The sequence below is a fragment of the Haemorhous mexicanus genome, chromosome 3 (genome assembly GCF_027477595.1).
Source record: "Haemorhous mexicanus isolate bHaeMex1 chromosome 3, bHaeMex1.pri, whole genome shotgun sequence".
Taxonomy (NCBI): domain Eukaryota; kingdom Metazoa; phylum Chordata; class Aves; order Passeriformes; family Fringillidae; genus Haemorhous; species Haemorhous mexicanus.
Genome location: NC_082343.1, coordinates 112,831,166 through 112,856,744, shown reverse-complemented (window position 1 = coordinate 112,856,744; position 25,579 = coordinate 112,831,166). Strand labels below are relative to the sequence as shown.

The window sequence follows — 25,579 nt, the reverse complement described above, 5'->3', positions numbered from 1 at the left end:
AACTTGCTACAACTTTGCTATAACTTTGTCTGCCAGAACGTAGCACTGATTTTGATTTCTGAGGGTCTCGTGGGTTCCTGTGTTGGTGACAGGTACAGAGAGGTGGGTAGGACAGGAGGCAGTGGTGGGTCTCAGGGTGGTGGCAGGAGCCACAGGGAACTGGCTGGTGTGGGACAGAACTGGTTTGACTTGCAAGGAATCTGAAGGGGGACTGTGAAAAAATATTTTGGTCAATTCAGTTTGCTGTGGCTTCACTATAATCTACCAAATCATGGAAGTTCCCTTTCCTAATCAGCCAAACTCCTACTGTATCTGCTGAAAAGGTGTTATTTTTGGTTGAATTACTAGTGACACTCTACTTTTCCAACCCACCTGAAAAAATGGACTGGGAGAGCATTTTGCACTGACTTAGTAGGTTTCTGCAATTCCTTTAGGAATCTTTCTGCCCTTGTATTTGCCCAATTGCAGAGTTCTAACAAAATTGATTTAATTTCTCAGACACTACCCTAGATGGAGATAAAGGAATAAAACAGTAGGATGCATGTCCTCACTTAGTTTTCCTGCACTGTTCAATCTTCCATTTTAAGAAACAAAACTGTAGTCACGGGAGCTTTTCCTCCCAGGTTTAGTTTGCATTTCCATTGTCAAAAGCAAAGTTCAGAGCTGAGGTTGTGTCCCTGTTGGGGAGTAGACACCCAGGCAGAGCAGCCTCTTTGCTCTCCGCAATCCTAATTATTCCACAGGCAAGTTTGCAAATAGACAGTTGAAACTGCGTTAATCTCCTGGGATTACTTGGACCAGGCAATGTTCTCATTTTGTGAAGAAGTTTAGTTCTATCAAGAGAGGTATCATCATACAATTAATGCAGGGGATTTTGTGGTGGCTTAAAGGTGCATTTGGAGGAGGAGAGGAGTCAATGTGCAGTGTGCTCAGCCCTGTCTGGGCCATGTTGTCTCCAAACTTCCCAGCTGTTGTTCTCAAAAGTCTCTCTAATCATCCATTTGATCTTTTATCCTGTGGTAGCCATGAGTGTTAGCTGTAATAGGTTATTTTGTAATTTGGGAGTGCTGGGATAGGCAGCTAGAAGAAGCCTCCTTGGGCTTGTGTGAGAAAGAGGAGCAATAGTAAGAAAGGGGAGCACTGGCAGAGAAAACAGCCTGAAGGTTTTAAACTAAGGATCAATTCTGAAAGCAAAATGGAGGGGTAGGGCATCTCATGCAATCTTTCCATCTCTTAACATCACAAATCTCTGGCAGTGAGCAGTGAAAGGTGGTATGCTTGGGTTAGGAGCAATACCCACAAAGCCTCTTTCATTTAGCTGAGATGAAAAGCCCCTACACAAGCTCTAGTGATGCCACATGTGTGGTTTCCACTCGTTATTTTTAATGTTTAACTGGGCTATCACTGTCTGATCCATAGGCATCACTGCTTTTTAATGCCCTTTCCTATTAAACAGATACTGTTTAGAATTGGCAGAATATTATAAAGCCAGCAGCTAAAGGTATGTCCATCTTGGTTAAGTTTATTAATTAGGCTTCACAATGGGCTTGCTTGGAAAACCAGTCTGAAGCACAGGTACGGGACCAAATCTATGGGGCACGTCATTTTTATTGGATAGATGTCTGTAAAAACCCAGCTTGCCATATTTAATTTTGCACTGAAATGATGTTTTGTGTTGTGTTGAAAGCTGATTGTGGGATTGAAAAATTTCCACCAACTGGAGATCAGTCCCCTTGTCATGGCATCAGTTGAGGCTTTGGCTTTAGCTGGAGCATCCAGGTTTGGCTCCTGCAAGCAGTGCAGTTCAGTGATCAAAGCAATAATTGTATTTGGGAATAGCTAATGAACCTCTGCTGGAATCACTGCTGGCTGCAGAGAGTGTTTGTATTGTGATGGTGTCTGGAGGTCTCAGCCCCCTTGTGCTAAGGACTCTACAGTGAAAGAGGAGGAGGAAAAAAGGGAAATCAGCCTGTCCCCTATGAATTTGCACTCTTAGGTACAGCTGGTTACAAAATGTGCAATGGAGTACAAGAGAGAATTGTAACATGAAGGGAACCAGCGAGGTGGTGGCAGGGGTTGGAGCCTTACAAGAGCCAGGTAGTAGTGAGTGTGAGTCAGAAGGGAGTGCAGAAATGAAATTGTAAGGAGGGTACTGAGGTAGCTTTGGGGCTCTTCACCTCCTTCCAGGCTTCAGAACAAGCAGGAAAGAAAGGAAAAGCTGCTTGTCACACTTGAAATAAGAAGCAAATGGTGTCGGTCAAGTTAGGTCAAGGGACCATCCAGGACCCATCACCTTCTCAGCTTGGCCAGAAGTGGTCCCTCAGTTCCCCTGGAGCTCAAAATCAGAATATATATATATATATATATAGCTGAAGGTTTCTACCTGGATCAGTGTATTTAATAGCTGTTGACACAGTTCTGTGAATCTGCTTACCCTTAGGTAGGTGGGAATTAACCTCAAGGGAGCTGTTGGATCAATTATATTTCCTATCGGTCTGTAGTGTCACAGTCTTATCAGACTGACAGAGACCTTGTGAGATCATATGATCTGTGCTCCTGTGTGGAGAAATAGGATCAAACATCTGCAGATGATTCCTGTTGAGTGGAGCCAACTATTATGTGTTATGTGTGTTGTTGCCACTGAAAACAAAAATAAAACCATGTCCCAAAGAAGGAATCCCAGCCAAAAAAATTAATTACAGTTGAAATAGCTAATTTGAGGGCAGTTAAAAGACTAGAGCTGGACAGGGTTTGTCAGCCTTGAAAGTATAGAGACCTCTGTGAAAGAGATCATAAACATTTAGATACCCTCAAGGGTGCAAATTTCAAGGCCTGGGATCCAGTCTAGGGTCTGACCACTGAAAAACAGACCTTCTGCAAAGGTAACTGGCTGGCCAAATAGGAAGGGAAGCAAGTGCCTCAAAAACACCAGGAGGGCTGCTGACCCGAAATCTCTGCAACATAAGACCAAGATGAAATGGCTCATTGGAAGAGACATCTCACAGAAGCTGCTCAGAGGAAGTCCCCGGGAACTGTGATGTGGATGCTGGCATGCTGAAGGAGCCACAGAGGAATCCTGGCAATAGGAAAAAGGCACCTCTCTTCCCCCTTTCTTCCCTCTTCCTCTCTCAAATATCTCCCTCCAAAGGGATTTTTGTTTGTTTTTGTTTTCATTTTGATTCCTGCTAAAAGCCAGCCCATGTTGTTTTCTTTTTTATGGGTGAAGAGACGCGCAGGGAGGATCTAAGCAGCACCGGAGCCGAATTGGGAGCCACTGTATTAGATTCCAAAATTAGATAGGAAGCTGGGTTTAAGGGTAGTCCAAACCCAACCAGTTCCTCATTTGGCCTGGCCCGTGTAGGTGGGCCAGACTGGTTTGGAGCTGTTTTTTGGACAGGCTGTTTGCCCATGGAGGAAGCCATTCCAGCCGCAGTGGGGCTGGAGCCGGCGCCTGGTGCTCAGCCGGGCCAGCTCCTGCTCCCACTGGCCTGTGCTGCAGATGCGCTGGAGGCTTGGTTTAAAGCAATTCTGCTGCTGCTTTCTCAAGCAGATGAAGGCAACTGAAGGTGCTAATTCAGGCTGAGTTTTTTTGCGTCTTTTTTATATCAGGAATCAGGATTACATACGAAATTTTATTTCAAGTCAAGTTCTCTTTGCTCTGACTTCCACTTTTTTTGTGTCTTCACCCATTGAAGAGCTTATAAAAAATGTCTGTTGGGTTTTATCTTTAATCTCTGTAACTTTACAACATTTTCCAGCAAAGGATTTCATAGTATTTTCTAAACTGTACGACTAATTTTTGTCATTTGGCTAATATGAAGTATTGAAATATACATCGTATAGTAAGCAAAATTTACACAGGAAAGATCAAATTATTTGCCCAAATTCACAAACTAAATCAATAGCAAAAGCCAGAAAGCATTGTATCACATTTTCCCTTGTAACAGCTTTAATGGTTAAGTGGGCTTTCTATTTATTCCCAATCACCAGTGCTGATCTGAACTTAAAATCCAAGATACCATATCTGAGATAAAGCTCTACTGATGGTCTAAAGAGTTGCTAGTGGTATAGCATAAGGGGCTGTACATCAAACAGCCTCAAGCATGTTTATGATGTGAGCTGTTACAGACTCAAGTCTGTTTCTTTTTCTCATCACCACCTTCCTGGGAGGATAAAACCCATATTCAGACTTTACACTATGGAGAAGAAGCCTTTATTTAGAGGTGTTCAGAGTTGGGCTGGTTTAAGCTTCAGCTCAGATGATGAATGGGGATGCTGTGTAGACCATCTTATAATGGATTGAAACTTTGTTTACAGTTTTCGCCCTAATTTAGTAGGTTAGGTCTGAAAGGAATGAAAAAAATACACAGAGGGATTTACACAGCATTTATTAAATGAGATTGAAAATTGTATATTGTTAAAGTGAACATAAGAAGGGATACAGATCCTCGAGCCCTGCTGTACAGCTATATTTAGCTGTGTTCTGCTGAATTTTGTGGCAGCTTGATATCTAAACAGGCACTGAGTGCCTAAATGCATCAACTGAAGCCTCTGTTGATCTTTACACAGCTCAGTATTTTTGACTCTTACTATGAGAGCAGCAGCTCCAGCAAAAACAGACCAGCAGTTGTGTGCAAGGTTTTCCTCCATCTTTCTGGAGCTCATGGTGATGGTCCTGCTAGTCCTGCTCTGTGGTTATAGAGCCAAAGCTTTGCTCCTCCATACCAAGGCTGTGACATCCCCAAGCTGCTCCCATGACATGGGAGCAGGATTCAGCTTGGTGCTCACCTATGGCTCTCCCAACAGGGCTCCCTCTCACCCTGAGCCTCCTGAAATTTCCTTGGCCTGTGAGTCTTGAGTCACACTGATGTGTTTGACCATTTCATCACAGGGCTCAATGTCACTACTGCTTGTGTTACTTGGGGGAAATGTATTCTCACTGTAAGGGAAAAAACTCTGGCTGTCACTGGGCGAGTAATTTTCCACTGTTTTCACTCCGACAGCATGATTGTGCCTGCTGCTAAAATCCTCAACCTAAGATGGAAATGCCTCCCTGGCATCTCCCCTCTCCTTTCTCCAGTAGCCAGAAGTCCCGTGGGCTCATCCCCTCATCCCCTCGGAGCGGCTGCCCCGGCGCAGCCCTGGCTCCCAGCACAAGCAGCCGCCTTCCGCTGCCTCCGCAGGACCAGGAGCGGCTGCTCTCCCTCTGGGGACATGGGACTGCGTGCTGGGGAGGATTAGAAATCAACATCATGGCCCTGCTTGTGGACAGGGATTGAGGCTGAAAAAGCCCTTTGAAGGCAGAAGTTATTTTGGAGGAGAAAAGTATGGTTTTAATTGTTTAGATGAGGGGGGTTTCATGTTTTATGGATGTCTGGGGGCTGGGGAGGTGCTCTTCTTTCTCTGTGTATGATGTTGTTCAGGGCAAAAAAAAAAAAAGAATTATCTACGTTTGTGAATTTAAGTTTTTTTGGCCAGAAGTGTAACGATTCGTAGGGTTTGATTTTTCTCTGGGAAAAAAAGAAAAGAGAGCGTTTTGAGAAACAAGGCCGAGTAACCAAAATATGTTTGTTTTTGTTTAAATCGTTCAGTAGAGAAATCGTCTCTTGTCTATTGTTAAGAGTGAGGTTTAAATCAAAGGCAAGTTCTACATATTCTAAAATATACAGACAACTCTTTGAAAGCAAAGCCAAGCCAAACTTTAAAAGAGACCTTCTCCTTGATGCAGAAGTTTTCAGTTAGTCACTGTGCTGGGGCTTGAGTGGAAAGAACCAGCCTGAGAAACAAATGGCAAATCCCCGTTTCGGTGGCGGAAGCCAGGAAGAGCATCATATTAATAGCACACGAGACCTTTCCACAGCCGTCCTGGTCCAGGGCTTTTCCAGCAGCAGTGAAGAAAAGCCTTTGCAGTTCGTGGGTATTTTTTTTTTGTGTTCACATTTGGCTGTGGAAGTTTGAAGCGAGCGAATGGAGGGCCTGATCCTCGCATGTTGGGTGGTCCCTCCCACCACAAATAACCCTATTGGAAACAGAGGGACTATTTGTGGAGTCATTTGTTTGTCAGGAAAAGTAGGGTTTGTAGGATACGGCCCCAGTTAGCAGCCAAATTCCTGGTTATTTTCTTGTGATAAAAAGGCGGGTATCTGTTGCAGAGATGCACGTAGCATCTCTCCAGTTCCCATTTGAACGCCTGCCACTTGATCTGTGCTTCTTCCCACTTCCTCCCAGGCAAAGATTATTCCACAGTAGCTCGGATGAGCAGGGTCCTTCCCTCCTGCCTGGCACTGATGTGGCCTCCACTTCTTTTCTGTGCTCTTTGGGATTGTTCTGCTCTCTGGTACCCATCAGTGAGGGCACCTGGCAATTGCTCTTGAGCTTTGGCTCCAAGGACAGCAGGCAGGTGATATCCACCCCCTGCCTGGCAAACCAATACACCATCCCGCAATAAACCCTGCTTTTAGTATGGCTTGGGTACAGCCAACCCTATCCATGGCATATCCTCTCCTGAATCTGGCATTTTCTAGGAGATTAACTTAATGGACAGTTTATCGCGGAGTTGTAGCTTTTGGAAGGGCAGGAAGGAAAATATGTAAGGGAAGGAAAAAATTGCTTGCACAGGTTACCAGACAGTGGGCACCTGCCCAACCTGTGTAGACTGGCACAGACAGGACCATGGCTCTGCTGACCCCATGTGAGCTTGGGAGATGCCAGGAGAGCTTTTTGGGAGCTGCAGGAATGCTAATAGTATTGTCCTTATCTGGGGGAGGAGGAGTGCTCTTGTTAGTTGTACTATTTTGTGACTCCCTGTTTTGGTAGCCACAAGTCATTAGTTGGTTTTAATTTTCTTTTTTTTCCCCCCTTGAAACTGAAATAACGACTGAAAGGGAAGAATTTTCCTTCTTTTTTTCCTTTTTTTTTTTTTTTTTTTTGGCTAATCTGAGGCACACTGCCACATCTGAAGCCACTTGGCTTATTATGGATTTCATGGAAACTGATTCCCTGAAAGTGTTTCCATATGTGTGTTCCCAATATATCCCATCCTTTTCTAAATGGGAGTACAAACTCGCACACGAGCTGGAAATGGCTTCAGGATGTGACAGAGAAGTCATATGACTGGAGTGGCACTGTGTGTGGCCCTCTCTGAAAGACACGGTGTCCTGTTTGCTGGCTCCTATCCTACAGTAGATCCAGTTTCAAAGAATATCTTCCTTCACGGCTTCTTAAAAACTCTTAATCAAGAACCAGCAAGGAATCCTCAGTCCTCGGGAGAGATGTCCATTAGTCGAATAAGATGCGAAAGGAAAATTTGGATGGGGAGGGAAAAGGAGGGTTTTAAAGGGTGAAATAACAGAGCAATGCCAAGGGCTTCTCCCCCTTCCCTGTCCCTGCAAAACATAGTTCCTTTGTGTCTGCTTGAGGATCAGATGGTATTTCTGAGTTAGTAGCATGCAGTGGAAAAGTACAATTCATGACAACATTGGAAACAAATATTTATACTGGACAGTTAAGGCACATTTTTCTGAAAAGAAGAAAAAAAAGAAAAAGAAGGAATAAAGTAGCCTGTGAGCCATGATGTATATTATCTTCCCATTCACTGGATTTACTCAGGATTCCTGTCCCGCTGCTCTCCATCGCCGTGCCTGCTCCGCAGCCCTGTGGTTTCACCCCCTTGCTGTATACAACACTCTGAGGTTGCTCTCCAAGAAAAGCCTCAAGTGCTCCTGCTGATGCCTTTCGGCTGGTGAAAAGCAGTGACTGAAATTGAGACAGGAGAAGCTGGGGAAGAGTGAGCGGAGAGCGCTGCGCTCTTTGTGCGTGTTTGTGCCACGCAGTGCTGCAGAGTTCCTGGACTTATTTCCAGGAAACTTTATTTACTGTTTGCTTCCAGTGCAGCCCATAGATGGCCTGAGACTTTAAACAAGCAGGGTGCTTTTGATACACTGCCTGTTCCTTTCCACCCATATCACCCGTGACAGCTCCAGACTGGAGCCACGGAGATGAGATAGCAAAGGCTGAGAAGTTCAGAGACTCCCCATCACACCAGGTCAACAGGCATGCACGGGTGGCAGATCATAACCACCAACCCAGGATCTATTTCTGTAATGTGACCATTTGTCCCCCTCCTGTGGTTCTCATTAGGAAGGTTTATAAATCCTGTATAAGTGAGGCTACATCTATAAATGAGATGGTGGTGGCTGAAGCTTCCACAGCTTCATTTCTGCTCCCAACAGTCCATCTAGGAGGGGTTGGTTGTTACATTTTTCTACCTATTGATGTTCCCTAAATTTTAGATGAGCTATCTCTGGGAGTGCAGAGAGCAGCCACCTGTGTTTCAGTGCTTAATGTCACCCAGCAAGACCTCAGTGCCTTAAGGAAAGCAACTTCATCCGGCAGAAAAGTGCTGTTGAGGGAGCAGGACAGGTAATGACAGAGCCCAGGCTGAAGAAATGCAGAGAGACTCCAATTTTGGTGTTTAGCAATATAACATCTCTGTTTGAGAAATGCTCTCCTTTATTTGCAGGAGTGGTACTTTAATGGCCACTACTAACTATGTTATTTATGGGGTGTTTCTCCCAGCAAAGGGCTTAGGTGCAGCACCATAAATTCAATGAAAACATCTATCTGCAAATTAATCTGTGGTATTTTAGGTGCCAAAGACCTGTTACCTAAATACCAGGAGGCACCAGCTTGCAGTTTACTGTGTGAACTGGGGTATTGAGGGACTATGAGAAGGGATGCATTGGAATGAGAGTCTTGCCTGCTGTGTGTAAGGCTCTAAAAGGGTTAAAGTGTTCCTTCCTCCCTCTGACTTTTGTGAGACTGCTGTGCTTAATAATGTTGCAGTTTAAATGGTCCCAACTAGGCCTTGAAGTTAACACCTTGTTGAGGTGAAGAAAAGAGGGAGGGGGCAGTTCACACCTTTTCTACAGCTATTGTTTGCCAGGAGACCTTTCTGGGGTGACCTGGGGGGTGGGGGGAAGGAAATTGAGGGGAAAAAAAAAAGTGTCAAATGCTTTTTTACTTTCTTTTCTCCTGAATTAAGGGAGGGAAGAGAGCATTTAAAAACATATAATTTACTATGATAAATGGTTCCAAACATCCAGATGACACATGCTCATCCGGAAAGCAAACCAGGGAGGGAGAAGCCCGGTGCATCATTTCTGTGGTGCTGCATGGCCTTTGCCCTTCCAGCAAGTAGACACTCGCTGCTGGATGTGTGGGAGGAATGTTCCTGAGCTCCTGCACAAAGCTGAGCGCCAGTGTAGGTTTGTGAGATCAGGACCTAACAGCTACAGCAAGGAACAGATGCAGGAGGAGGTTTTTAGGGATCCTTGAGAATTGCAGTCCCAAGCTCCATTTTTCCAGAGGGAAGGTGGTACAGCAGCTTTGGAGAGACAGAGGCTTGCCTGGAAGAAAGCAGAAAGATGATGCTGTGTGTGATTCAATAAACAGCAGACACAGGGAACAAGAATTAAACAAAATGAATTTAACAAAAAGTAACGCTGTCCCCCTCATAAAGAAGGATGCTGGGAGAAAACCCAAAGAGATCCAGATGGAAAATAATCACCCCCCCATTAAAACACACTGCAAAGAATCCTTCAGACTGGCAAAACCAGGAGCTCAGAAATTAGAAAATCGCAGTACTTACATTGCCTGTGCAACTTTAAATCAGTCTCATTCTGCTTATGCATTATATTACAAATTTTAATTACAGGATCACATGATACTTTTCCCACGGGATTCCTGTCTCATTCAGTGCACAGGATGGACAGTGCTAACTTAATGAGCAGCTCTTCAATATTCTGTTTGCTTCTTGTTCTTTGCATTTCCTCAGGCCTTGCTTATTGCAGAGCATTAAGTGCTGCTCTGAAGAAGGAATCCTTAATTTCTTGCTTGGCTTTGCTCTAATATTACTGCCATAGCATTTGTATACAGTTCACTGCAGTGCAATATTCCCAAGAAAAAAAGAACCCTCTTTAGAAAGAGAAATCTGAGACTGACCTTAAGGTCTCGTGTCGTTCAGTGCACCCTCTGTGTGTCACCTACAGCACAATTTCAGTTCTGTCTGTGTCCTTGTGTTCAGACCTGTGATCCCGTTGGCTTCAGCTGCAGCTGGGAATGTTTAGCGCACGTGCAAATCAGAAGCCAACATGTTAGCTGCACACAGAAAATGAGGGAAGTGAAAATGGGATTTGGAGACATTTCAACTGAGTCATGTAGGAGCCATGTGGCAGAAACACATATAAAATCCAGTTAACTCAGGAAATAATTGGGTCTCTCTCGCCTTGTTCACTTCACCCCTTCTGATTTCTTGGAGCAGTGGATCTGGGAAATGTATAGACTATGGTCTTCTCTTTTCCTCAGCTCAGATGCATCTCCAGAGGTGGCCAGCTTGGGCAGGTTAATGAGAAAGGAATAGCATCTTGTGTAGCTGAATGCTTTGTCATAGCACATTTGGAGAAGTAACTTGAATGCTGGTGTTTCCAAAGTTTCTCACTCTTCACATGGTAACCTTAACAATATCCCTTTGTTTGCCTCTGGTTATGTTTATAGTTTCTCAGTTTCTAAAAAAAGCAAACCCCAAATAACCCCACCTCCCCAAATTTTACTTTGCAATGTTATAGGAACACCCACATGGTCTCCTTTCACTCAGGGTCTGCCATCCCAAAGAATGGAGCCGTCGATGGACTGATCCTTTTCAGGCTGGCATGGGGACAGGTGGCAATGTCCCTGTGTTTCAGCAATTTTTGCAGAAAAAATGCTAGGGCTTGTGACTCCTGGATTTCATTCCAGTCTCTAGACAAGTGTCTTTGTAGGGGCACAGACTTTTCTGCCCATTTTTAGTCAAAGTGCTTATGATTTGTTCATATTTGGCTGGATTTTCATGACAACATCTCTCACACAAAAGCCACTCCTATTCCAAAGTTCAAGTCCTTACTTCAAAGCATGGAACTGGTACAGCTTTTCAAAGGAAGGCTCCTCAGAGTTTAAGATTGGTAAAACAATGTATTTTTCCCAGCAGAAGAGTTTCAGCTGAAATTTTAAAAACAAATAAATGCATAAATCAAAATTTAGCCTGAGACAGACGCCCAGCATGGACAATTTCAGCCAGAACATTTAAAGTTTGGCAAAGCTGTAAGAGACTGAAATCGTCTCATCATGTGAAGTGTGTGGCATGTTTCATCCAAGGCGATATTATCAGCTGTAAGTAATCCAGGCTGCGCTTATAATTCAGAGACGTAGATGTTGGGAAGGAAAAAACTATTTTAATAGGTCAATTAGTACAATGTCCCAGCCTGAATTGAACTGTTGAACAAAACCCCACAAACCTAGTTTCGACTTCAGCAAATGTCTTAACACTGAAGTTCCCTGAAACACAAGGGAATCATTTAGCTACTGGTAAATAAATTTAACTATATGTTGCTGAATTTCCTCGAGACAGACTGTTCACTGAATACAGCATTACTCTGGTTTCATGCATCAAAAGATTCTGCATTGACTTGATGGGCTAGAAATTTCCCTATGAAACATATGCAATAACTCAAGTGGACTTTTTTCCTTGTTAGTGACCATTTATAGCATTAAATAACAAAACAAATTGCAATATTTTTAAGTTATAAAAATATCCTGTGTTTAAAGTAGATGTCAGCTGGTTGTACCTACAAGGAGTTAATCTGTCCACAGTACATAATGATCTTTAATAATTGGGAATGATTGACCAAAGTGCTGTAAACCTGACAGAAATTTGTTGCCTGATTTTCTGCAAACCACAAGCGTAGCTTATTAATTGAGACCTGAGCATTAATTGGCATTAGCTTGCATCTGTAAACTGCAAAAGAGAAATGACCTTGGCAAACATGCATCAGTGAATGGTGGAGCTGCAAAGCTGCAACAGGTAAAATTGGGTTTTAAGCGTGAATACAAAACAATTTTAGCTGGCTGCTGGCAAATGCCGAAGTCTAGGGTTTTTAATGAGGCTTCTGCATCAAAATAAGTGAAGCCACATGGAATTTTAATTGTTCTTATTCTAAATATGAAACACACTGGAGCAGTATTCTTGAATCTGGGATGTTAGCATATATATTGGCATATTAACATGACCACTTTTCTGTTCTAAACATTTAGCTCTCAGAAAACTGGAGTGCCAGGCTATGTTAGGAAGGAATTAGCCTGGAAAATTTAAAAATAGTTTAACCTGGACTCATTCAGATGTAAAATGTTTAATTTTTTTTCAAAAATACACCTTTTTCTAATTTTTTTTGTTATTGTTAAGCCCAGTCAGCTGATGAGACTGTATAGGAGAAGATCACTTGCTGTGCTCTTCAACATGTCCCTCTTTCTGGTGGCACAAAATAAAGTCTCTTCTCTTTATACAAGTGTTGTTTTGCAATTTGGTGCCCACGATGTAGAGCAGAGGATCTGTGGTTTACCCATTTAGTGCAAGCTATCACGAGAGTGGGAATTCATAGATGCAAATGGTTTTCTTGATCTGACAAAGGAAAAATTAGCATAGAACTTTAATCCTCCTGGGGAGACGAATAAATAAATTATTATAATATTATAGTCATTAGATTATTAATTATATACTTGCACTGTCATGTTACTATATTGCTGATCCATGTCACTGTTTGTGCACAGCTAGATATACAAAGATGGGTGCCATACCCAGTAGAACTACTTCTCTTCCCAGCCCAGCAAAGAGCTTAACATGTATAAATGAATAGGAGTCTGGGGTTTCCAAGTTTGAACCAAAATCAACCCTAACATAAGGAGGAAGCACAGAGAAAGGAGGAGGAGAGTGAAAATGCATCAGCAGGGTGGAACAGCAGTGAAGGTGGCAAGAAGCTGAGGTTTAGAGCTGACTTTTTAGTAAGTTTGCCTTAGAAATGAGACTTTAGAACAGAGAACTTTTTCTGATCTTTAAAAATGATTTTACATAATGGAGATACAATTAGGCTGAGAACAAATTGCAGCCCTGTGCAGGGAGTTATGGAGACAGCAAAAGGCACTTGGGCAAAAGGGGAGTTGGAGAAGTGAGTATGCAGGAGCTGTGCAGACACAGCCATGAGTGAGATAAGACAGGGTTATGGTTGTTTGGCCTTTGGGTAAATACGATTGTGCTTTACAAGCAACAGTAAAAACAATCAACTGTGGATTTATTAGGGTACATAAGGAGGTCTGCAGCCCCACATTTGAAATGCCTACGTGTGGTGTGCACATCCCCAGTCATTCCACACAGACATAATCTCTTGGCAGCACCATGCAGATAATATTTGGATCTAGCTCTGAAAGGGAGATTGCCTTTTAATGTGTAAAACTGTGTGGAGACCTTTGTATTAAGAAAAAAAAAGAGTATTTGTTGCAAAGAAACCAAAAATACCAATGCTCTTCTACACCCTTAGACTCGCACCAATTCCACCTTTGATTGTAAAAGCCTTGTTTAGCTTCTATCAGGGTAAACCAAGAGCAACTCTGTTCATGCTGGGAGAGTTGCAATAACAATAAATAAATAAATAAATATTAAAAAAAAAGAGAATAAGCAGTAGCAGATTGAAACTCAGTATTTTGAGCAGCTGGGGAAATTATGTTCTAACCTTATATTTCCAGATACATATCAGACCTGTTCACAATATAAAGGATAGTGTTCCAAAATTACAGCTTTGAATCTGGGTGGTATTGCCTCTGGCTATTGTTTGCAGTTGGGAACGAAAGAAATTGCATCAAGTAGTAGAGTGTTTGCTGTAAAGGTACAAGTTATATTACATTCCAGGGAGCTGTGGTTTGAGGGGTTGATGGAGACAGACCCATTCACCCATAGGTCAGTGATCCAGTCCCAGATAAAGATAATAGTAATCACATTGTCATCAGAGTTTGGAATGGGCTTTTACTGCCCACTTACAGCTCTGTACTCAATATTGTTAGAGATGGAGGATTATAATCCCCAGGTTTCAGGCTGATTTGGAGGCTTGGCTGGCTGTGGGCCAGGTCCTCCAGCCTGAACCCAAACTGTGCCTGAGCTTTGCCCCACTGCTGCTTTTAGATATCATTGTAGACATGGGTTCACTGAGCTGGGAGAACATGCCAGAATAGTGATCTAAATTCCAAAATGTGCCACACAAGGTGGCAGAGGCTGTGGAGTCTGTTGCTTACAGCACAGTGGACCAGGAACACAAGGGCTGGAGAGACCTTTCTTTTACAAAGCAATGTCAGCAGGGCAGATCTGAAGCCTGTCTACAAGGAAAATCATTGCTTCATCTTAAACTGAGGATACACAGAACATTTCTCTGTTTAGCACATCAGTTTGGCATCTAGAAGATGCCATATTTTCCTTTTAGTTAAGTCAGGTTCAGCAGACTGACAAGGAGGTGAGTGAACCCCTGGATCTAAAGGGCTGTAAAGTTTTAGGAGTGTCAGCAGGAAGTACAGGAAGGGTCCATTTGATTTCATAATTTTCCCCCTTTATTTACACCCTGCTCTTTTTGGCTCTCTATAAATATATGTGTCTGCTCCATACTGGCCATTGCATTTGCCTCCTCTAGCTCTGTACTTCCTCATTAGGCTTTCCCTCTTTCCCCCTGTCCTTTTCCCACACCCTCTTTGTTTTCCACTCTTCTGGCTCTCAGTACGAGCTTTCACCATCTTTGTCTTCTGCTCCTGTCCATCCCACAATCTCCTAAGCACATCACCAAGCTAACGTTTGCTTTCCAGTTCTGCTCCAAAGCTTTGGGTGTTTGATGTGGGATTAGAAATTAGGCAAAATGAGTTTACCCATCCCTGTTTTGCGTTAGACTCCAATTCACAGCGTTACCATCCAGACGTTCACAGTAGTCATAAACTGTGTGGTCTTTTTTTTTTTCAACCAGACTGCAGAAACTACATACGAAAACAAATTTTTTTCAATGGCAAAGAGTGTTGGGCTTGTAATTTTCCATCAACTTCTCTGAAGAGTAAAATCTGCATTTTTTTCTATCAGCTTAATGGCCTTGTCCATCCTTCGGATGCAGCAAACTGGTTTTTAGTCAAAGGAAGCAGCTGAGCGGATTCTCACCTAAATAAATTGATTTAAGGCAAGAAGTGGGTCTTAGTCACCCCCAGTGTAACTCTCCTGGTGTCAGTGGTGCAGTTAACTTGGTGTTGCCAGCTCTTGTAGCTTTACTACAAGTTGCAAAGTGATTTCTGCTTTTCTGGAAACCCCAGCTCCTGACAGCCTGTGCTGAGGTGGGAATCTCAGCTTCCGTGTGCAACCAGACCTGAGTTTCTCAAGAGGCTCAAGCAAAAAAACAGAGACACATGACCCTCAAAACTCTGAAACCAGAAGGCAAATCAACTCCAAGTCCACCTTTCTTTTTTGGCTCTTTTTTAATCTCTAGATTTTAGCAAATTTTTGTCCCCTTTCTTTTTTGGCTCCTTTTCAATCTCTTGATTTTTGAGATTTTTTTTTTATCCCAACCTGACTCATGATCTTTGAGCACTTCAGGTTGGCAATGCTGCTCCCTCCATTGGCATCAGTGGAGTTAGACCAGGGATGAGTTTGGCCCAGCGCTTCCAGAAGACAGATGTATGACTCTGTTCCTTGCAATGTGTTGCTTGATATGATCTGCTGTTCTCTTGGGGGCCAAAAGAAGTGGGTTGTCTTAGAAAAATAAAATTCTATCATCACGTGATACAAAAAATGGTATTTACAGAATTGTTTTCCCCCGTCTTTTGTTATAATTTTTTAGGTGCTTCAGAGCTGGGCCCATTTTCAGATCCCAGGCAGTTCACAAGCATTTCATCCCTCACTGAGAGCCGCTTCTCCAACCCACGAATGCACTATCCAGCCACCTTTACCTATACACCGCCAGTCACCTCAGGCATGTCACTGGGTATGTCCGCAACCACTCACTACCACACCTACCTACCACCACCCTACCCCGGCTCTTCCCAAAACCAAAGTGGACCTTTCCAGACCAGCAGCACTCCATATCTCTACTATGGCACTTCATCAGGATCATACCAGTTCCCCATGGTGCCGGGAGGGGACCGCTCCCCTTCCAGGATGCTCCCGCCGTGCACCACCACGTCCAACGGCAGCACACTGCTAAACCCTAACTTGCCCACCCAGAGTGACGGGGTGGAGGCGGATGGCAGCCACAGCAGCTCCCCAACCGTCTTGAATTCTAGTGGCAGGATGGATGAGTCCGTTTGGAGGCCGTACTGAGATTTCTTCCGTAGCCGGCCCGACCTCCGCAAGCCAAAAAAAACCAAATCCACCAAACCACCAAACGGTCGACTAACTACGAAGTGCCTGTTTTTTGTTTCTTTTTTTTTTAAAAAACCCCAGATTTTACCAATATGTGCAACTGTGTAGATGGGATGATAATGGCCATAAATAACACAAGAGTTACCAACATACCACAACCCATGTTTCAGATTATGTGAATCAAAGCACATATTTTCTTCTTTTTTTTTTTTCCCTTGGAAGCATTTTACCTTGTTTTATATTTAAAATGTACTTTCTACACACACACAAAATCACCCCTCCTTTTTTTTTTTTTTTTTTTTTTTGAACTTTTCCTTCTATTTTTTTTCCCCCTAGAGTTTTGTAATAACTAGTGAGTACTTTTGCCAACAAGGAGAGAACGGACTCCCCGGCTATCAGGAGAAACATGGTGATGCAAGGCAAAGGCTGCATTCCTTTTTATTTTAATAGAAAACCAAAACTAACCATGAACTCCAGATACAGTTGCAATCATACAACGTATGGGACCCTCTCCACACCTGTAGTGCAATTCACCTGGTTTGTATTGGTGCACATAAAAAGGAAAGCAAAGAGCAAGTTGCTTCCATTTTGCTATGATCCATTCAGACGAAAACAGCTGTCCCAAAAAACTCTGTCCGAGCCTTGCTGCGGATAACAGTTGGAATTTCTGTGTTCATTGCTTTCTTGGTTTGTTTTTGGGTACTTAAAGAGAATGAGTTTTCAAGTTAGGTGAGCCAACCCCGGGGTTTCCTTTTTGCTTTTGTATCCGGTCGTTTTGCCTTCGATTAGCCAAAAACCAAAAATAATAACCAAAACCTTGAAAAACAAAAAAACAAAATGTTGTTACTTATGCAAAATATGAGAATGGCAATATATATTACTAGAGCCAAAATGGTATACATAGTATTTGTGTTCGGCTATGTTCTTTTTTATTTTTTTTTTAAATTATAAATGTGTAAAATTTGAGGTTGTTTGCTAACATGAATCATCATTTAAGTTTAAAAGAATATTTATAATTATTTAATGACATTTGGACCCTTTAAACGTTTCTTAATGTAATGATATATTGACTTCGGTCTCTAAAAGTGTTTTTTGTTTCGTTTAGTTTTTTTTTTATTACATTTCTGCAATAGTGTAAACCTCAGACCTTTACCCAACTCTGAAAAGCAGTTCCAGTGTGAACCAGTTTACAATGTGACTTAAAAACAACAAACCCAACCTAAATGCATCCACATCAAATGATTTTGGATGTAGGATCTTTTTATATTACTTATGAAGGAAATATTGTGTTTAAAATATTTTTATTAGCTGTCTGGTTGCCTTCAACACAGTCTTGCCTTTTAATCAGTAGTTGTGGAGACACTGGAAAAATGGTAGGAAGGATGAAATATTTTCCACCCTTCCCCTAATTTCTTCTTCTCCAAGGATTTTTTCTCAGAACTTCAAAATTTGAAAAGATTCATATTTAAAATGGTCTATTTTGACAGCATAATTTGGATTTCAACAGGGTTTTTTTTTTCCCAAAGAAAAATCAAAACCGTTTCAAAGCCCTTATTTTGCAAATTATGAATTGTTAAATATCTCAGAAGTGGGATTAAGGGAGAAATGGTGAAACATTTTCCCCTCCCCTTGCAATTTCAGCCCACTTGGTGGAATTAAAAGGTTTCAAACTTGAGACAGAAACTGCCTGGTAGCGAGTCACCACCCGTTAGCATTAAATGCGGGAGAGGTGCAGATGCTGTGGTGGCTCCGAAGCTGATGTGGCTGTTGCCGTGTTAGAGGGACGAGCACAAGGGCAGCAATACTCACCTCTGCCCACACAGAAGACACAAACTCACCTTCAAAGCCACCCTGGGGCTCCCAGGGGCGGTACAAGCAGCACCCAAACCCCAACCTGTCTGTGGCCAAACTACCCCGCAGAGAGGCCACAGTTTTGCCCAGCCCAGGGCTGCCATGGCTTGCAGGGAGGTGACATGGCATTGGCTGGACGTGGTGGGAGCTGAGTCAGCCTCCCCACGCTCTCCCCAGGCAGGTGTTAAGCCTGGCTTAGTGGGATGTTCAGCAAGTGCCAGTGGGCTGGGCTTAAGCTCCCTCCTTCCACTGCCTCAGTCACCGCTGCCCACAGCCTCCTCCAAGCTGCTCCTTGGGTGATCTTTGGCTACCTCCAAAGTATGGCAGCACATCAACGTTGGGCACAGCCACACAGAGCCGGACACCACCGCCACTGCTCGTTAGCAGCGAAGCTGTTAACGAGCTGCCATTAGCATGGTACAGCCCTCCAATCTGCGTGATGACGTGCTCTTAAAAATAATAAATTAATAAAGTCTTTGCCTTCTAAAGGTTGTATACCAAGTATGCTTAAAGTATAAGTAAGACACTTTGTTTTTCTTCTAATACTTAGTTTTCCTTCAAAGATGGAAGCTGTAATTGATTCTATTTATTGTTGGTTTGTGGTAGCTTGAAGCATACCACCGTCCATTTATTTGTAACTGTAAAGTAACGTTTGTTAGTCTCAGCAGCACTTAAAAAAAACAGTGTCTGGTTACACATTTCAGTTTTGTTTTTTGTTTAGTAAGCAAGAGAAAAAGAGATGTACTGCCAGTGCAAGCTGTTTCCTATTTAATAAAAGGTACTATATTTGTACATTATTTGTTATTGCTGAGAAGGGCTTTTTAAGGTTTACTGTATGCATATTAAGTAATTTTTAGGGTGCTTTTGTGTCGAAATGTTGTTAAGAGTGGCTGCAGGCAGCAACCCAGATTTTCTTTTTTTTTTTCCTTAAGACTTTGTTGTAAAATTCAAGCACTTGGTTTTTGTTTCTGGATAAATCCAGCACAGACCAGACTTTTGTTTTGCCCAATACCAACAGGACTCTGTTTGTGTCCCCGTGGTTTTTCAACTGGACCTTTAGGGACAAACGTTGAAAACGCTCTCTCCTCCCATTCAAGGCACGCATGCCTGATCAAGTAGATCAGTGCCCTAGTCTGACCTGGCTCTGACTGCTTGAGATAGGAAGGAAAGGATTTTCTAAGCACCTGTGGACAGAGGAGCACCAGCCCCTTGACTTTCAGGAGATCCCCAAGCTCCTGGACCCTCCTGGTGCCTTTGGAAAATCTGTCCCAGTACATCAGGCTGGTCGTGGAGGGAGTCGTACAAGCTCTGATGAGGCAGAGACGCTCATCAGAGCTTTCAGAAAATGCTTTCAAGTTCACTTGGAAATGCTCTTGAATCAGATTTTCAGACCCAACCAGTGCTATGTAGTGAATCATATCAATTTATCTGAGCTTTCGTGAGGTGCTTGGCATCACAGAACAGAGTTTTCTCAAAGGTACGACAGCCCTTCCCTTCGGGCAGGGGCAATCTTTGGCACCCGTCATAGACTTAAAGAAAAAAAATTGCCTTTTTTTACCTTCCAGCTTCTTATCCTACCAAAGACTTACTTACAGCACAACAGGCACAATGTCCCTTTTGCTGAACGAAGGATTAAATCCTTCTCTCCCTCCCTCTAAGGGTAACCAGATTGGGTGCAGTGGGTAGGGACAGAAGAGTAAAGGAAATTATTTATCCAACAGCATAATTCATGTGGTGTTTATCGTTTCCTTTAAAAGCCCAGCTGCTGCGTCTTTCTTAGCATTGAACCTTTGTTGCCAGCAGTCCCCTGAGCAAAGATTTACCATTTTCCACAGGTACCATCAGGAGTGGGGAGAATTTTTGCACTTTCACCCTAAGCAAAGCAAGGCTCAGTCCCATGCTGGGCTGCAGCAGCAGCAAGCCATGAGCAAAAGCAATAATTAAACCTGGATCAGCCATGAGCTCAAAGAAGTCCCATTCTCTGCCCCCCTGAATTTCTTGTTGTTTTTAAATAGAATGCATTTCAGTTTAACATTTTCTGAGACTTTTTTTAGATGTTTGTTTACTTCCATGTTTACAGATAACTCTTTGCTTTTTTTTTAATGCAGTACTTTTAAGTATATCAGCCAAAACCATACTTTTACAGTAACTTTAGGTAATATGAGTGACATTCCAATTTTTTTTGTTGTTAAATATGCTTTACCAATCTTGAATTTCCGCTGGAACAAAATATTTGTAGCATTTTGTGTAAATACAAGCTTTAATTTTTTATTTTTTCAAATGCTGTCACCCAAGATTTGCTTTTCATGCACATATTGTACAAACACTCTGCTTTATGCCACAGACGATGATTGTGGATCAGTTTACTTCAACTTCAAAGGGACTATTTGTATTGTATGTTGCAACTGTAAATTGAATTGTTTGGCATTTTCTCATGATTGTAATATTAATTTGAAGTTTTAATTTCATTTTCAATAAAATGGCTTTTTTTTTTTTTGTTAATGTTCTTCTACGCTTCTTTTTCTTCCTAGTCTCTTCTTGGCACCAGGCAGGGTAAAGCAAGCACATGGCAGGACATGGGACCAGGCCATCTGCGGCTGACCCATCAATTTCTGCAGCACTTCAGTTTTCAGCTAATTATAAAAAGCAAGTTTCCAGGTGGTGGAAGACACCTTCTAAACCTGATCTCAAATGTCACTTCTTTTCCCGAGCCTGCAAATTATCGAAAGTTGTGTTTCTTAGAGGAATGCAAACTGGTCTTGTTCATCTTGCTAGGCCACTAACTCTGGGACAGATCAACTGGCATTACCCAGGACATTCCCAGGGAAAACTGGGATAGATTTCTAAACTGGGAGGGAGGGATTTGGATTTGTGATGCTTCTCCATGATGAGGAATGCAGTCACAGATAATCTTGTGATTTGCATGGCCTGAGGCAAGAATAGTTTTCAAGCAGCAGAAGATGTATGGATTGGGAGGGGACTGAGGGAGGAGGCTATTTTTCCTCCAGCTTAGTGTCAGGTGTAGGAGGAGATGCAGCTAATGAAGGTGAGGTTAAGTTCACCCAAGGCTGTCTGCAGAGAGGACAGGAGCTGTGTGCAAGCTTGTGCCTGGTTTCATTGTAAGTTCTTATCCTTTTTAGATATTTCTTGAGTCTGCAGAAGAGAAATAGCAGCAGAGAGAGATGTGAGGTTCTGTTCCTTTAGAGAAACCTTTTACTCTGAAGTTTAAATGTCACTGATACAGATTTTGGGAGCTCTTGTTGGCTTAACCATAGACCTACACATTTCTTGTGCAGTGGTTAAATCTCAAGGGCTGTTTCATTCCAGCTCATAATCCGAGTTCTGATCGTAGGGAAGCTTTATCCAAGAGTAAGGGACCAAGCAAACCAACCAATGTTCTGTGGTGTAGTTACTATAGAAATTGTTTTGTGGGGGACTCATTCTACAAGCATTAGTGCTAAGGCTTCTGCTGCCCTCTGGCATACAGAATAACCCATCCCAGCTACTCACTGCCCAGAGGGACCCTCACTATAGTTTTGCTTTCATGGTCACTTAATCCAGATTCTCATCAATGGAAATAAAAAAAGTATCTCCAGTGTGTATGGTGAAGTGCTGGAACAGGTGCCATGGGAATTTGTGGCACTTCTGTTCCTGGAGATTTAAAGGACCCAAATAGTAAAGCATGGAATAACCTGGTCTGACCTCCAAGCTGAGGCTGCTTGAGCAGGAGGTTGATCTGGAGACCTCCCACGATCCTTTCCAAATTATCCCATGGGCCTGTGAGGCAGGCTGGGAGCTGCCTGCTACAGGTTGTTGTCTGAGATAAAAACTGCTCGTGTGACTGTCTGGAGAACACATATTCAGCTAAATGAAATCTGAGCAAAGAGGTTGGACAAGACTGAACTCATACATAGGCAGGTTACTGAGGGGTTACAGTGATCTCTCTTTTCATAGAATCAAAGAATGGTTTGGGTTGAAAGAGACCTTAAAGATCAGTTTTTGTTGGTTTCTACACATTTCTCTGAGATATCTACAGCAGATATGGTCAGCACAAGGCCTGATAGGGCTGAACCATCCCTCCGATCCAGTACAGTAGTTCCCACTGAACTTCCCCGGGCTAGGGATGTTGGTTTTGATTTTTGGATTTGTTTACCCTGCAGCTTAAGAAGGCAACCCTTTTGCCTTAGCAAAGAAATCAACAACTTTGGAGGCAAGTTACTACCACTGGTGAACATGGAGGACAGCCTTGTACAGAGACATGTGGAGTGGTGGGGGCAGATAAAACTCAAACTTCTTTAGGAGACAAGAGTTAGAGATGTTTCCTGCAAGGGGTGGTGACCGTTGTTTTCCCCATCTTTCAGTGTCAATAAATAGCATCTTGGGTTTGGGTTATGAGGGCTGAACATCAACTCTGAGTTGCTGGAGTCTGGCCTTGCTGGTCCCACACAGTCCTAGACTGCCTCTCCCTGCTGGCCTCAGTTTTAACTTTTTAATTTCCTGTGACTGTGAGCAACACTGGAAGGGCTCAGAGCAGCCACAGGCCTAAATCAGCCTTTTCTGTGCCTAAAACAAGCTCTTGGGAGAGGTGGGGGTGAGAAGAAGCAGGGTCTGACTTTATGGTTCAGCACCAAACCCTGTTCTGACACCAAATAAAACATTCATCAAGCTGTTTATTGGGGAAAAGAAGGAAATAACCTCAGTTATATATCCAAGGATTGACATGAACTGCCTAGTTACCTTCTGCATCATTGGGAGGAAATGTATTGATATTTTGGGGTGAAAGCACTCCCCTGGGTAACCTCTCACAGATGACCAGTGTTCTGCAGCATGTGGGGGGTCACACTAGAACATGTATTGGGTAGGGGTGCAGTGAGGGCGTCCAGCTTAGACACTCACCACTTGGATGAATGCTTGCAGAGGACAGCCCAAGAGCATTATTCATTAGAAACATTTGCTGGATGGGTTAAAAATTATAAACAAATCTGTTAGAAATGCATAATCCTTGGACAGGTGATGGGGACAACTCTGACATAAAATTATGGGAGCAGATTGAGCATTTCTTCTTAACATCTTGAAGAAAAGTTTTAGCACAAGCTTAAAGCAAAAAATTAAATATTTAGCTTGGGCCTTCTGTGATTATCTTTTCTCTTTAGATATACTGGTGCAATGTCAGTCTGGGATGTGTGGAGATGTTCCCAAGAGGACTCTTTGTGATACTTGTATAACTTTGGAGGGGTAAATCTCAGCATTTACCCCTCAGGGAATAGGAAACTGTTGGCGCCAGTAACAGATGAGATAGAAAGAGAGCAAATCCCAATCTTCCAAAAGCTTCTGATGATCTGATGCAGTACAAACAAATAACTTGGGATGTACAACATACTTTAAAATTGAAGTTCTCAGGCCTGCCCTGCTACTCCTGTGCACATTTATTGTATATGCTACTTAATGTACATACAACCTGCATTTCGAATGTTGACTGTGTTACCCAAATAACAAGCAGACTTGAATTTCCCTACTTGAGTTGTGTGAGAGTTCTAAAAATCCCATAAGTATATTTGTAAGAACCTCTAAATATGAGACAAATTAGTTTTACTTCTGAAGCTGAGAAATTTCAGCATCGTCTATGATTCTCCAGACAGCTTGGGATTCCTCTTTTAATGCCTCGTTTACCCTAAATATAGATCAGGGATTTTGTTATTTCCCTACTGTGACAGGGTGTCTTATGGGCTCCATGTTTACAAAGATCTTTGAACTTTGGTTATTACTGTTGTTGTTGTTTAGCTTTTTTACTACAAATCCAGTGTTTGGTCTCACACCATTGGATAGTGTCCTTTGAAGCAGCACAATTCTAAACCACATGTTTAGAAAGAAAATGACCCAGTTTCCAGACTGCTGATCTGGTCAAATAACAATGTGGAGCTAAGGCCAAGTTGTGCTGCCTCAACAGATTTACTCAGGATTTGTGGTGGGGCAGGAAGAAAAGCAGAGATCTCTGCAGTCCGTGGAGGCAGCCCTTGGCCGCTCCCTCCCAGCAGCTCGCTCGGGATGAGCAGCTGGATCTTGTGGGATGTCCCAACACTTAGAGAAAAGCAAACAGCCCATGTTAATGTTGATACACTGCAGCAGCTTGCCAGTGATTAATGTTTGCCACGAGGCCAAATTCAGATGGTGATTACGCCAGGAGAGGTCAGCTGATGTCCCTCTATTAATAGTCCCGCGGTTTTGGACGCAGCATTTTCCTACCCGTAAGTGTGGGTGTAATCAATGAAGGGTCACTGGAGTGCTGGTTGAGTGAAATGAAGGAGTCTCCATTGGTCTCCTGGCTCAAGGGAGGTTCAGTGCAGGACCACAGACACCAGATCCTCGCAGCAGGGCTGTGCCCAGCAAGGTTTGGTGTCTTCTAAGCATGGAGATAAAGACAAGCCTTCAGTGGAGCATTCTATCCCCAAGCTTCTCCTGATGTCCACCTCCAACCTTCTAAAGTGCAGCTGGTGACTTTTTCACCAGCCTCTGCATTAGGGTTTGGTTTGTCCCTGCCTCTGACTTCGGGCACACAAGGTAAAATAAGGGTTTAAAACCTTGTTTTAAAGCACATCTATAGGGCTCCAGTGCTTAATGACCTCTCCTTTCCCCCTCTGCTGTATTCACAGAATCACAGAATGGTTTGTGTTGGAAGAGACCTTAAAGATCATCTTGCTCCACAGCAAAGAATCTGTTCCTAATATCTCATCTAACCCCTCCCTCTGACAGTGGGAAGGCACTCCCCCATGTCCTGTCATTCCATGCCTCTGTCCAAAGTCCCTCTCCACCTCTCTTGGAGCCCCTTTAGGTACTGGAAGATGCTGTGATTATTCCTCCAGCCTGTGACTTTAGGGCACTATTAAATATAAAATCAAAGCATAAACACTAAGACAGCTCCTCAACCCCCCCCCCCCCCAGCTTGTTTACTTTTTGTTTTCCAAAGAAGTCCTTGGTAGCTGAAAATGATGCTGCTACATCCGAACACTCTGAGATAGCTTCTTCCAGGAAAACATAATTTTATTCCTTCTCCAGGATGTGTGAGGCTGGTTGGCAAACATGAGGAAATAGGAAGAACAAGCCTCAGCAGAAGGGATAAAAAAACCTAAGTAATCCAGACAGATCTAAGGAAACCTGGATGCAAAGGCTCTTTGTCCATTTATTACCAGTAGTGGTGTTTTCCTAAGAGAGCAGGATGCTCTCATCTTTTAATAATAGCTGGGCCAGATGCTAAAGTCTCTTCTGCAAGTACTGTAAAAGTGAGGAAAACAGCTGATTTCTGTTAAGATGAGCACACCAGGAGAATGAGCCAAAAAAAGTATGAGAAATCTCCAGAGGTCTGTCTTTGCAATGCCACTTGGCAGCTGGATCTTTAAGCCAGGACTGAAAATCCAGCCTGTGCTTCTGTCCCTTCACTGATCGGTCACTGTGTGTGGAGAAGGAATTCCTGCGCTGTCTGGGGATTTA

The 25,579-nt window shown here is 43.0% G+C and overlaps 1 protein-coding gene across 6 annotated transcripts in view; it reads left to right on the top strand.

Moving 5' to 3' along the window:
- The window catches only part of RUNX2 (RUNX family transcription factor 2), a 158,997-nt gene that overhangs the window by 74,544 nt on the left and 58,874 nt on the right, over window positions 1–25,579 (top strand). For 2 of the 6 annotated variants that reach the window (XM_059843060.1, XM_059843061.1), the window contains exon 5: window positions 15,723–16,564. The exons of 2 other annotated variants lie outside the window; for them this stretch is intronic. In XM_059843060.1, coding sequence (XP_059699043.1) covers window positions 15,723–16,201 — 479 coding nt within the window. In that variant the 3' untranslated portion in view covers window positions 16,202–16,564. 2 more of the 6 variants (XM_059843062.1, XM_059843059.1) reach the window with 2 other exon arrangements.